Genomic DNA, 13,597 nt, shown 5'->3' with positions numbered 1-13,597 from the left:
TGGCGTGTGGGGGACCCGGGTTCAATTCATGGCTAGGGCACATAGCAGAAGTGCCCATCTGCTTCTCCACTCCTCCCCCTCTCCTTCCTCTCTGTCTCTCTCTTCCCCTCCCACAACCAAGGCTCCATTGGAGCAAAGATGGCCCGGGAGCTGGGGATGGCTCCTTGGCCTCTGCCCCAGACGCTAGAGTGGTTCTGGTCATGGCAGAGCGACGCCCTGGAGGGGCAGAGCATCGACCTCTGGTGGGCAGAGCATCGCCCCTGGTGGACATGCCAGGTAGATCCTGGTCGGGCGCATGCGGGAGTCTGTCTGACTGTCTCTCCCCGTTTCCAGCTTCAGAAAAATACAAAAAAAAAAAAAAAAAAGACGCTTCTACACATTAAAACTTATAAGGCAACACAATGGTAAAAATGTCACTTTACATATTAAAAGACATTCCTATATGTTCTAGTGTTCATTTGCTATTCCTTTGTTCAGAAATCTTTATTATATGCGGCTTAAGTGTCTGTTTGTTGCCGATAGCTTCTTGGTTGCTTGCATAACTGTACTAGCCAATGGGGTGAAGTTGCCACGGCATTCAAATAGTCCCGCCTTCTGGCATGCCACCTCAAAAATTGAGGTTAAAACCTGACCTGTGGTGGCGCAATGGATAAAGCGTCAACCTGGAAATGCTGAGGTTGCCGGTTCAAAAACCTGGGCTTGCCTGGTCAAGGCACATATGGGAGTTGATGCTTCCAGCTTCTCCCCACCTTCTCTCTCTCTGTCTCTCCATCTCCTCTCTAAAAATGAATAAATAAAAAATAAAAAAACATGCCTCATGTTGATGGATTTTAAAAAATACATATAGATCACATTTAAAAAAAATTGAGGTTAAAGATTGGAGCAATTATTATGCTGTTAAGAAATCTTAACACCAGAAGGGGTCTTTGCAATGGTACAAGACTAGAGGTTCTCCAATTGAAAAATCATGTCATAATAGCTAAGTCTTTGACTGGCTCCTCTAAAGGTGAAATACATGCCATTCCAAGAATTGATTTGGCTCCATCTCAAACAGGGTTGCCATTTCAATTGAGACATAGACAATTTCCTGTAAAACTTGACTTTGCTATGACCATCAATAAGTCTCAGGGCCAAACGCTTAAGCGTGTTGGCATTTTTTTACCTGAGCCTGCATTTGGACACGGTCAACTTTATGTTGCCTGTTCAAGAGTTCGTGAAAGAACGGACGTAAAATTAAAAATAATTGATGGTCGTCTGCAAGGTGAGCTTAAAAATGATGAAAAGATCCACACAAGAAATGTTGTGTACAAAGAGATCTTTGACATGTGAATTAACATTTTATTATTTAAATCACCTTTATTTATTGAGCTAGCGGTGGATCTTAAGAAATGTACCGCCAGTGTTTCCTTCATTGCACTCTACTTTAAGCAATTAAGTAAGTAGAAGGGGGAAACCCCGTGGGGCAGTAAGCAAAGGGGCATCCTTGCCGCCTGACCTGGGTAATTCAGTTTGAATTAGCAGACACCTTTGCACAAATCATTTTAATTACAATTTATAATATCTAGAACAGCGGTCATTTCGTATGACCGCCGGGCTTTCTATTGTAGTGTGTGTGTGTGTGTGTGTGTGTATATATGTATACACACACACACACACACATTAACTACATGCTTTCAGGAGGGGAGAGGTAGTTTTCATGGAGACAAATGCCGGTAAATGGCTCATTAATATAAGAAAAGGTTTAATTTAATCTTTCTCTGCCCTCACCTGGCTATTCACCCATTTCCCCACAGGTGTGGTGGAAGGTCAGAGCATCCAAGTCTCCTTCCCCTTTGCATTTACAATAAATTGCCATCAGCCATCTTGATTTTATGCTAATCACACAAGTACAAAGATCATTTACAAAATCTCTCTGCATGCCTAGCCCAAATTAATAAAATATTCTTCAAGCTTCTTAAAATATTAATATTGATTCTGTAGCTTTTGGTTCCTTACAACAATCCCCTCTGGCTCTATTTCCTAAGTCAAATCCTTGACTTAATTTACTGAAGAGCATAAGGCTGTCGTCTAGGAATATTAACTTATAACATGTAACAGATATTTAACAGACAGCATTAATAACAGTACAGTTCACTAAAGAAACAAGTATTATTAATTGATTATTTATATATTGTACAATCTTTTTCAATTTACATAAAACTAATTTGCTTTTAGAATAATTTACATTTAGTTAGAATGTTTAATTTTAAAACTTTTAACCTTTGTGACAATTAAGTTGGCTTTCTTTTTACCCTAGCTTCCCCTTTCCCAAAGTCTGATTAAAAAGAGTCCGTTGTTTCTTCATACATTCACCGTACATAGACCAACCAGCTTCCAGTTTGTGGTTGGAGTAAGGCATGCCTTCTATTTTGGCAGCAGTGGGAGTAGTCAGGATCATGATATGTGGACCTGTCCACGTGGGAACTAGTCCCTGGGTGATGCACTGAATCTTTTAATAACGCTGGAAGCACCTCTTAAACAGTCTTTTGAACAGTTTGCTGAGTCACCTATAAATCCTGCAAGTACTTAGGGAAGGGGTGGTTACGTTTCTTTTACTATTTGATTCATGTAATTTACTTGCCCTGAACCTTTGGGTACCTGTGGGTACAATGTAACTTCAAATTAGTTTCTAATTAATAATGGGTTTCTTTCCTACTAGCTTTGAGGCCATGGACACAAATGCAGGTCCAATACTAGAATGGGCAACTAAATCTGAAAAGAATCATATATAGCAATTTCCTAACAATTGTCAATTATTTAATTAAAGTCTATTTCTAAATATTCTTAAATGTTTACCTGAGAAGGTCCCTTTCTTCCCTGTTTTTAAATCTTTTCTAATTGGTATTGAATAAGCCTTTGGCATAAGGGTCCCAAAACCCCACTGATTCTGGGTGGCATCTATTCATTTGAATTACTATGTTCTGATTTTGAGGCAGACTGGAAGAATCTACAATTAATAATGAAATTGAAATAGCTAATGTTAACAAATACTATAACAAGCATCTTAATACAATAAAGTGACTAAAGTCTATTAGATTATTAAACAAAACTAAGTTCTAACTAATATAACAGAATCCAAAATAAAATTCTTAGTTACAAATGTTCTTAACATGTTAACATAATTTCACTGTCTATGTTGATGCTATAACTGCTTTATATCATTTACAAATGTAACATAATTTCTATTTCAGTCTGAGAAATGTCCTAAAAAGCACGAGTCATACACATTCATAAAAAGTCCACAAGGCACTGGAACTGTGGTCATATTTCTACACTTTGCAAATAGAGTCCAAGTCCTAATGACCAATGTTTCTAGCTGGAATTAGAAGCAGGTTCCAGCCTACAATAGGCATGGGTCATTGAGACAAGAAGAATAAAGGAGACAGGAGATACTATACATTAAATAAAGCAACAAAAAACAGACTGTCATTACCCCTAGTAAAGATCTTCGAGGGATAAATAAAACTCAAATATTTAGGCAAGGCATAGTGAATGGCCCTCGTGTTTACCAGAAATGAGATTAGTTTTACCTCCTACTTGGAAGAAATACCTTAGGCTCATAAATGGTGTCATGAGATGGGGCCAACCTTTAATTCTTGAGTGGCAGATCCCAGCAGGCTGGATAAGGTCAGGTCACAGGTAGCTGGAAAGAGCTGGAAGAGACTGAACCCTCCCTCTGTGGAGCAGGGGGGCAGGTTACATTTTTTTTTTTGTCCCTTTTCTTTTCAGAGCAAAGGCATGTCCCCCGGTGGGGCTGAGAAGCCTGGCCTCAGCTCAATGACCTTTCTTTCTACTCTTGAAGCAGGACCCTGATGGAATCCTATTAAGCCCCTTCGGGGTACTGGAGCCTTTAAGGGTATAGGCCAAAAGCTGGCATTTTCCTGATCTCTTTTGGGCCTTATTAGCCTTTTCTGTTTCTATTTTGGTCATTATAGACCTTAAAAGCCATGCTCAGAAACAGAAGATCTCGCTGAGGGACTTGAGAGCCCTTTTCTATCTATATAAACTCTTGGAAAAAGACAAAAGCAATGTTATTAGCTGGATTAAATCAAGAAAAACAGGTTTTTTGTGTCTCCTTTAGAATTCCAGAGTCTCTTTGCTGCTGAAGAACACAGTACATTGGTATTCAAAAGAAATTTTAACAAAAGCATGATAAAATAGACTTGCAAGAGTTCCAGGATATGACTCTTTTCCTTGTATTACCTCGCATTGAACAATATTGTTGCAAAATGACAATAACCTAAACATTACATAAAAAGACATTATTAATAATTCCTAATATTTAAACTAAGATTTCAATCTCACAAGGCTATAAAACAGTAAAGAATTAACAAAAGGCCTTTGAAATAACATATACATTTTAACACGGAAAATATATATATATATTGTGTGTCCATAGAGTCATGGTGCATTTTTGACCAGTCACAGGGAAGCAACAAAAGACGATAGAAATGTGACTTCCCTCCCTGTGCTTGTTGCCAGGCAACAGCGTGCACAGACTCACCCACCAGCTCCCACAATTGCAAACTATGCAGTTGCTAAACAAACCCTTATTCCACAGGATCCAGACTTTCTCAGTTCCCAGAGCCCTTACGGTCCCAGTACTTTTCCTCAGCGCCCGGAGACAAAAGAAGAACCGAACTCTTCCCCTCAGGAAGTCTTTAGATTCAAACAACTTAAGTGATCTTGTCTATAGATGCTTAAAAATACATATCTATTGAAAAAAACGATATTTTGTTTTATTATTAAATAATCCATGCCAATGGGATATGTACACCTGGTGGCAGATGTTAATCCGTGGGACACTTCCCCTCAGTTCCTGTTTCACACTGATTTATCTCAAATCACCGGAAACCCGACTTTGCAGAAACATGCCTGAATTGAAAGGAATGCACCACAAACTAACCTTGAAACTCTGAACTTTCTCCTACTTGTAGTTCCCAGGGTGTCCAGGAAATGTCAGGTGCAGTGTGGAGCCCTTAAAAATTGGAACTGGGAGTTCACTGTGGCCCCTGGGTGCCTCGGCACACAGTTTGGAAACCCTAGCCTTATCTCACATCATGTCTCTAATTAAACTCTTACTGATACACACATAATCCCATAGAAATTTGGGTTTCTTTTCTCCCTGTGTTTGTCTTCTTCATATATATTATAAAATATAAACCAGAAGATTCTGTATTTTTTTTTTAATATTAACAATATAAGCATATTCACATGTCAATAAACTTTTTTAGAAGTCATTCATGTCGGTATCCTAGCTCATAATAACAACAATTATTGAACTCTTCCCTGGTTATCGATCTTTCCAGATGTGCTGCTTTTTCCCATTATCTGTGACAGATCCTGGAAGCAAGATTATAAGGTGAGTTTTTCAAATGATCTTGATACCCATTGCCAAAGCGCTTTTCAGAAACACAGCACTGATTTACATTTCCATCAGAAATATGTGACAGAGACTGTGTCACAGCATCCTTACCTGCTTTGGATATTTTCATTAAAAAAAATTGACATCTGGTTATTATCTTAGCAGGCAAAAGAAGAGGTTCACTGTCATTAGCATGTCCTTGATTACTAATGTAATTGAGATTTCATATTAATGGCTACTGCATTTTTCGATGACTTACTGGTTAATATTTTTGTTAATTGTTTGACAATTGGGCATATAGAATAATTATGGGATAGAAAAATCCAAGTGGTTTTCCTACTGATTTGTAAAATTTCCTGATACATCAGGGGAGTTGATGAAAGCATCTTGGTCTTAATTTTTAGTTTGCTACATATCTTTTTTCTCTGTGTTAACATTTTTGTATTTTATGTTTTATAATGTGTGTGGATTTATAAGCCGGGCAATTTCCTTTTCAATAAATTACTTTTTATATTGAAAATTTGTTTACACTGTTTCACCTAATTATTTTTCTAAATGGTTTTACTTTGTTAAATTAAGAGCTAAGACAGAATGCTTTGGGGGTGAACAAAAACTACACAGTGATTTGGTGCTGGCCTTCCAATTCCCTGCCAGGACTCTCTATTAGGCCTGTTTCTGGGGTCAAACTGACCATCTCACTAGGCTCCTTCACATCACACACAGCACATGAAGGAGGCAATGCATGTGTGGGTGGCAGGCTCTACTCACAGCAGTCTTATATCCCGGTCTCAGCCTTACCCACCACACCCGGGCTCTGTTGGCATCCTTGTGGCTGTCACCTCACTGAGCACAGGGCTCTTAGAGAACACCCCTCCCACCTGAACCTAGTCTCGGAGGGTTGCTTTGACGGGAGCAGGTCCTCAGTCACCACGTGGGAGTGAATTGATTTGTGGAATCAACAATGGGCATACGTGTCAATTTGAGTCCATCTGATGACGATTTCAGTGCAGACATCATAAACAATGCTTTGAAATAATGTATTGAGCTTGAAACTTGATTGAGTGTGCTCCTTTTAAAAACAACAAGAGCAGAAGGATGAGAATAGTAGTACATCTCCTTTATAATCATGAACGTGCACAAGAGAAAACATAAAGTATAACGAAGTTCATCAACAATGAACATTGTATGTAATAGGGTAAAGAGATTTAGAAGTGAGTTTGAAGTCTGGGGTTTTGAAACAATGACTCTACTTTTTCCATGGCTATTTCCAGATGTACAACCTTTTATACACAAGGTCTGTATCTGGCACTAGACCTGAATTGCTTGATTTTAGTCAGTATAAAAATATTCTCTAATGAAAGTGCCATTGTCAAGGACAGTTTCCCAACTCTAATTTTCATTAGGTCTCAAGTTCTGCCATCAGGAATTCTATGTTCCTCAGGGCTTCCAGCAACCTAAACTCTGAAGGGGGGACTCAACTGTGGAAATCACTGTTTCCAAGCTCACTGGTGGTGCAGGTTGAGGTGAGGGGATGCTCAGTGGCTTTGTTTACAAATGTTTATAGTCACGAACCTGGAACTCTGTTTGGCCCAAGCCCATGGCTGACGCTCACTCCTCCGTCTTCCAGAATGACATAGCCCACTCATTCGTCTCCAAGGAGAAGTTCATGGAGAAGACTCAGGGCTAGAGATGATCTACCTCAACACCAGGTGGCGTTGCTCCACACTGGTCAGTGGTCACAATCTGGCCGGGACACCCCAAGACGCCTCCCTTCCAGCTACAGCCACTGTGCCTGGAAGGTCACTCTAGCTGGGACCTGAGTCAGAACCCGTCAGAGAGTTCCTGCTCCCCTGCAGATGGGGACAAGGAGTTGGCCCTGTCCTGCATCTTGGTGTGGAAGAAGGGGAGTCATTTTCCTGGGCTCAGGGACTGGATTCTGTAGAACAACTCACGCAGGTACTCGCGGAACTTCTCGCCAACAAAAACATAAATAATGGGGTTGACACAGCAGTGCATGTAGGAGATGACGGCTGTCACTTCAATGGCCAGGGCTACTTGGTCTTTGTGGTTATGGTAATTGACTGAAAGAACATGTTCAAAAGCATAAATAGACAGAGTCAGATTGAAGGGCGTCCAAAAGAGAAAAAAGATGATCATGATGACAAAAATCAGACGGAAGGCTTTGGACTTCCTCTCATCGGGTCGTCTGAGCAGAATCTTTATGATCCTCGTGTAGCAGACGATCATGATCACCAGAGGCAAGACCAGCCCCAGGATGTTCAGTTTCAGAGCCAGAAACTCTCTCCAATGACTGTAGTAAGTGCGAGGGATAAATGAGTTGCAGATGTAACAACCTTCATTGCTCAGGGTATGTGTAAAGAAAAAGTCTGGAATTGAAGTCAGGCTGGCCAGGACCCAGCTGACTACGCTGGTGATGATACCAAATGTGACAGTCCGGACCCGAAAGGCAAACACAGCATGGACGATGGCCAGGTACCTGTCGATGGTCAGCAGGATGATGAAGAAGATCTCACTGTACATACCTACGTAATAAAGCCCCGACAGCAACTTGCACATGACATCGCCGAACACCCAGTTATCTTTCCAATAGTGGTGAATCCAGAAGGGCAGCGTGAAGAGGAAGAGTAGGTCAGAAATGGCCAGGTTGAAAACGTAGATGTTTGTAATGTTCTTGAGCCTCTTGTGTTGCAAGAGGACCAGGACCACCAGGATGTTGCCGACCAGGCCAATGACAAACACCAGGGAGTACAAAAGGGGCAGCAGCTGAGCTCTAAAAGACCTTACAGGTTCATATTGGCACGGGGTTTTGTTCAATGAGTTGGATTCTGTGGTCCCCTCATAGTCCATTGAAATGTTTGAAATTTCCATCCTGATTTCTGGCGTGGGTCCAGGTAGATGGTTTCTGTATTTATTTGCTGGTAAAGGCAGTGGGCTCTGGACAACAGAGACAAGGCAGTTATTATATGACATCAATCACTTGACAGCTGTTTATTGAGTGAAAATTGCCAACTGTGAACCATATCCTGGGACATAACCTTGAACAAAGTGGACCCAGGTGTTCTTTACTGTCATGGAAATTGTAGTTCAATAGGGGTGGGTAGTATAGGGATGGGGCAGACAATAAACAAATCAGTGCACAAACCATGAAGTCAAATACTTTGGCAATGACTGTTGGGAAGGGAACATCTGGTGGATGGAGCACCCAGACAAAGGGAGAGCAACCTCATTCTTCATCACCAACGCTTCCCTCATGATTCCCACGGACCTGTCATTGGACTCAGTGTTAAAGAATCCGGGAAGGGCACCATTTATGTCTCCCATTTTACACATGAAGACAGAAAAGTTCGCAGTGGGTAGGACACATCTGTGACAATGAGAACTGGAGCTCACATCCAGTGTGTATCATTCTCACATCCACTCTTGAAACCACGTGAACTTTCAGCCTCCAATCACAGAGCAGGGACCTTGCATTTGGAAGTGCACAGGAGGAAATGGTTGAGAAATCAGTCCTGGCTGAGTATCAAAAACTTACCAATGGATCTTAATGGCCTTTGGAGCTAAGAAGGTTCTTTTTTTTTTTTTTTTTTTCTGAAATGAGAAACGGGGCGGTAGAGACACAGACTCCCACATGCACCTAATCAAGATCCACCTGGCAAGCCCATAAGAAGGCAATGCTCTGCCTATATGGGGCTCTTGCTCCGCTGCAACCAGAATCATTCTAGCACAGCGGTTCTCAACCTGTGGGTCACAACCCTGGCAGGGGTCGAACGACCAAAACAAGGGGTCGCCTAAAGCCATTGGAAAATACATATATTTTTTTGTTTTGTATTTTTCTGAAGCTGGAAACGCAGAGGCAGTCAGACAGACTCCCGCATGCGCCTGGGATTTATCTGGCATGCCCACCAGGGGGCGATGCTCTGCCCATTCGGGGCATCGCTCTGTCGCAACCAGAGCCACTCTAGCACCTGGGGCAGAGGCCAAGGAGCCATCCCCAGCACCCAGGCCATCTTTTGCTCCAATGGAGCCTTGGCTGCGGGAGGGGAAGAGAGAGACAGAGAGGAAGGAGAGAGGGAGGGGTGGAGAAGCAGATGGGCACTTCTCCTATGTGCCCTGGCCGGGAATCAAACCTGGGACTCCTACACGCTAGGCCGACACTCTACCACTGAGCCAACTGGCCAGGGCCAATACATATTTATTATACAATACATTTTTAAATAAAATATGTATTTCCGATGGCTTTAGGCGACCCCTGTGTTTTGGTCGTTCGACCCCCGCAGGGGTCGTTATCCACAGGTTGAGAACTGCTATTCTAGCACCTTAGGTGGAGCCCATGGAGCCATCCTCTGCACCCAGGCCAACATTGGTACAATGGAATCCTGGCTATGGGAGGGGAAGAGAGATATATAGAGAGGAAGGGGTGGAGAAGCAGATGGGAGTTTCTCCTGTGTGACTGGCCAGGAATTGAACCCGGGACTTCCACATGCCTGGTCGGGACTCTACCACTGAGCCAATAGGCCAGGGATTAAGGAGGTTCTTTGCTGAGGTGACATAAGACACTTGGGGCACATGACTCTGTGTGGCCATTTGATCTATTTAGTTGACACAAAACCTAGAGGATGTTTCTATCACTTGGTTGCCAGGGGCAAGGATGTCCTACCATGCACAGATTATCCCCCAAACCCCAGTAGTGCTGCCACAGTGCAATCCTAGGAGGCCAACTCATTTCTTAGTTGAGAACAACGAGGCCACCAGAGTGGGCTCAGCCTGGCCCACGGCACACGGCCCTAATGGGGTATAGGTAGGTCTGCAGACACTAAGTGGGCCTCCGGGACAGCTGTGAGGACTCAGGGGAAGCCAGGATGCGTGAGCGGGTGACCTGGTGAGAAGAAGGGGGTTCTCGGGAGGACTGGCTCAGAACAGCCTGAAGCCATGCGGTGTTGCACATCCAGGTGGAAGCTGGAATTCTCAGAAATGAGCTCTGGAATAGTTTACCCAACGTTGCCTTGAAACAAACAAACACAAATGAGAAAGCACCACTAGATGGTTTGCTTTACATGACTCCCCACCCTAGCGATTCAGTCCTCTTTCAAATCCTTACTAAAGATGCCTCCCCAAAAGGAGCATGGGCTTTGGTGTAACCGACCAGCTCTGTGAATTTGAAGGAGTTTATCTCTCTCCCTGAGCCTCAGTCTCTCATGTGTTATGTGAGAAAGTATAAGTATCCTTGAGGGAGTACTGTAAGTAAGGTATGACAAAAGCCAGGACATTAGTAAACATCAGGGGAGCTCCTTACTTGAATCTACCCTTCCTTCAGGACTCAAGACACCCAGAATGTCCAGTCTCCTATCCTATTCTGGCTGATGTACCTGTCCCAAGATCCCCGCCAGGTCTCTCTGTAGTTAATCTAGAAAGGGAATTCTGCTGGATGATGGACAGGAGTGGTAGCTGCATTTTCAGATTTTCATTATGTTGCCACCAGTTTGAAAGCTTTGACTTAGACACTAATCATGTAGCAGGACTTGCCTACATCATAATTCCCTTCACTCCGGAGTCTCTGGGGCTCTTCCTTCTGCACCGCTGCATGAATGTTTCCTGCTTAGGAACTTACATTTCTGCCGTGACTTTAGAAACTTAAGACCAACAGGGTGGGATGGGGGGGGGTGGTGTCAGAAACCTCAGCTAGGGCCCTATGGTTTCCTGCCAAATTCATTTCTCTGGGTCCCTCCTATACCTCTGGCCTAGCCCTGTGACAGAGTAATCAGCCCTCTTCCTGGAGAAACTCAGGCTGGACATCTGTAACAAAGCTGAGTGACAATTTCTGATTTCTGCAGCCACAGCCAGGGCCGGTAAATCGGCTGGCAGTCAGCATCATGGGGACCACAGGGTTTGGAGAGGAAGCAACAGGCAGCTGTAAACACAAGGAGAAGCTCGTGCAACACTGACCCCGGGAGCCCAGTCTTTGGAGAAACTTTGGCAAAGGAGAAGACACGTTGAGTCAGCATCGTCAGATGCCATTAAACAAAGTAACCTCCATCCCCCCGGCCTCCTAGTCCATTCACTGTTTTCCCTACAGGTGGGCACCATGCAATAACACTGGTCCCTAACGGATTAGGGCTGTGGTGGGGACTTTAAGGAGAAACGAAGGACCACGTTGCAGCCAACCAGCCCACTATGCTGTCCTGTGTCTTTAGCATCTGCCCCAAGGTCATTACACAATGGTCAGTTATGGCCCTAAAGCCTGGGACCTTCCAGTGCCATCATGCTGCATCCAGGGAGTAGGTGAGCCTCTGAGCAGGGAGGGCCATCTGTGCGGGTAAGGACACCAGGCCTGAGGTGTGGGGCAGCTGGCTTTTCCTGGGGTCATAAGAACCAACCGTGTGCATGTGTCCCCAACCCCACAGTCAGCATATTGGTAGCTTGAAATCCACCACAGTGGGCATGTTTACATACAAATACAGCAACACTGGAAATCAGGGCTCGCTTTATAGGAAAGCCTGCTATGAAATTTTCAGGGAGGCCCATTATAAAATATCGAGCAGCACATCAATGCCCACCTGCCACCCCGCCAGTCTGAATAGCCTAAGAGCTGTCCTGCTGGTCAGAGCGGGAACAAAAAGGTCGATGAGTGACACAATGCCTGGTGGCAGGCTATGCACACTCCTTGGAATTTTTAATCTGGAAATGTGAGACCCTCCAGATTTTGGGGCTGGGGAAACAGTTGAAGAAGATACCTCCAAGTAGCCCCAACCCCACTATTCTCAGAACAAAATTCTGCTTCCACTTTCTCTAGTAGGACAGAAGAAATGCATCCCAAGAGGTCACCAGGACCACTCCCTAAATTCAGGAGAGGAAATCCTACCTCTTCCAAAGTCAGCTCACAATGATAGTTGGCGAATCCTTGGTTCTACTCTTCTTAAGAAGATAGTTGAATTTCAAACCATCCCGCATCTGCAAAGACTTTTCTATTCCTAGCTCCCTCCTGCTACACCATGTATGATGTTCATTTCCATGCAGTTGATTTGCAAGTAATTTCCTCTTGAATAGCCTTCCACTGAAAGTGGCTCTTGTTCCTTAATGCTCTGACAACTTTCTTAATCAGTCAGTCCCATCATTCAAGAAAGCTATTCTTTTTTAATAACAACAAAAAATGATTATTTCACATCTGATTGCCCATCTTATAAATCCTCCCATTCTCAGCATTGCTACACAGTTCACTGCCTTGCAGGTGCATGAAGGGGCCATCAGACGCACCGCGTGCACGAATTCATGCAGCTTGTCCTCCACAGAAGCCGACTGGACAGAGAAGAGAAGTGCCACTTACTCTGGTGTGAAAGGATTTTGAGCACAAATTCTGTGTTTGTAGAGTTTTTAGAGTCTTTATATTCCAGGTTCAAGGTCCTGATGGAGTAGGAAGTCTTTCATTTCCTGTGTAACCATGGAGACAGGACTCTAGGGATCTCAGTCACAGAATGCAAAGTGGAGGCAAATTCTTCTTTTTACATAGGTGAGTGTGGAGGAGCAGTAAGGACACCAAACACTGCCATGATGCTGAGTTCCACGTAAACTTTTTTCTGTGGTCATTTGGTGGCACTTCTCTCTGCGGGTTCTGTCTTAAGGGCATTGGGGGCAGGTAATGAGGTGGTGTTGTTTGGGGTGAGGGAGGTGGCAGTAAGGTGTTTTCCAGAACTTGTGGAGCCACTGAAGGCTGGGAATGGGAGGGGGACTGATGTAGGGCGGGAGGTCTCTGTGCTGGCGTGCCAGCCCATGCTAAGGATCCCTGACCCAATTTAGCTGAATGCTTAAGAGGAACTAGTTTATAGCTACAGCTGTAAGTGAAAAAGCTAAGGGTCCCAGCAGATCTAATCTTGCCAACAGAGGCAGGATTTGTACCTTGTGCGTCAGCCTTGCAGGAAGGCAGTTTATTCTCCTTAAAACTTTTGGAAAGATATTGTACAAATGTGCTGAAAAAATTGTAACCTTGTGGGGTTTGCCTATAAATCCCCCCTCTCCCCTTGGAGCTCATCGCTGTTTGTTGCTTTCTCAGTGCAGCAGACGGACCACTGGCCAGTGAATAAAGCTTCCCAAATTCAATCAATTTGGGCTCTGGTTCTGTTCAGTGCAGTTGCATCACAACAGTTGGGTGCTCATCAGAGATGTACCAGACTTTTCTGG

General features: G+C 43.7%; 2 protein-coding genes across 2 annotated transcripts in view; both read right to left on the bottom strand.

The window, feature by feature from the left end:
- LOC136314184 (C-C chemokine receptor type 1-like) overlaps positions 1-12,367 on the bottom strand; it is a 105,675-nt gene extending 93,308 nt beyond the window's left edge. The window contains exon 1 of the mRNA XM_066244733.1: positions 12,285-12,367. The gene's annotated coding sequence lies outside the window, so the exon portion shown is untranslated. The remainder of the gene's footprint in view (positions 1-12,284) is intronic.
- On the bottom strand, positions 7,313-8,293 carry LOC136314185 (C-C chemokine receptor type 1-like). Its single transcript, XM_066244734.1, has one exon. The coding sequence runs from the start codon at positions 8,291-8,293 to the stop codon at positions 7,313-7,315; it is 981 nt and encodes a 326-aa protein (XP_066100831.1).
- Positions 12,368-13,597: the final 1,230 nt, after the last annotated feature.

The sequence above is a fragment of the Saccopteryx bilineata genome, chromosome 10 (assembly GCF_036850765.1).
Source record: "Saccopteryx bilineata isolate mSacBil1 chromosome 10, mSacBil1_pri_phased_curated, whole genome shotgun sequence".
Lineage (NCBI taxonomy): Eukaryota > Metazoa > Chordata > Mammalia > Chiroptera > Emballonuridae > Saccopteryx > Saccopteryx bilineata.
This window is presented reverse-complemented; position numbering and strand designations above follow the sequence as displayed.

Coding starts and splice junctions, on each gene's coding strand:
- LOC136314185 (XM_066244734.1), bottom strand. CDS start 8,293: ATGGAAATTTCAAACATTTCAATGGACTATGAGGGGACCACAGAATCC.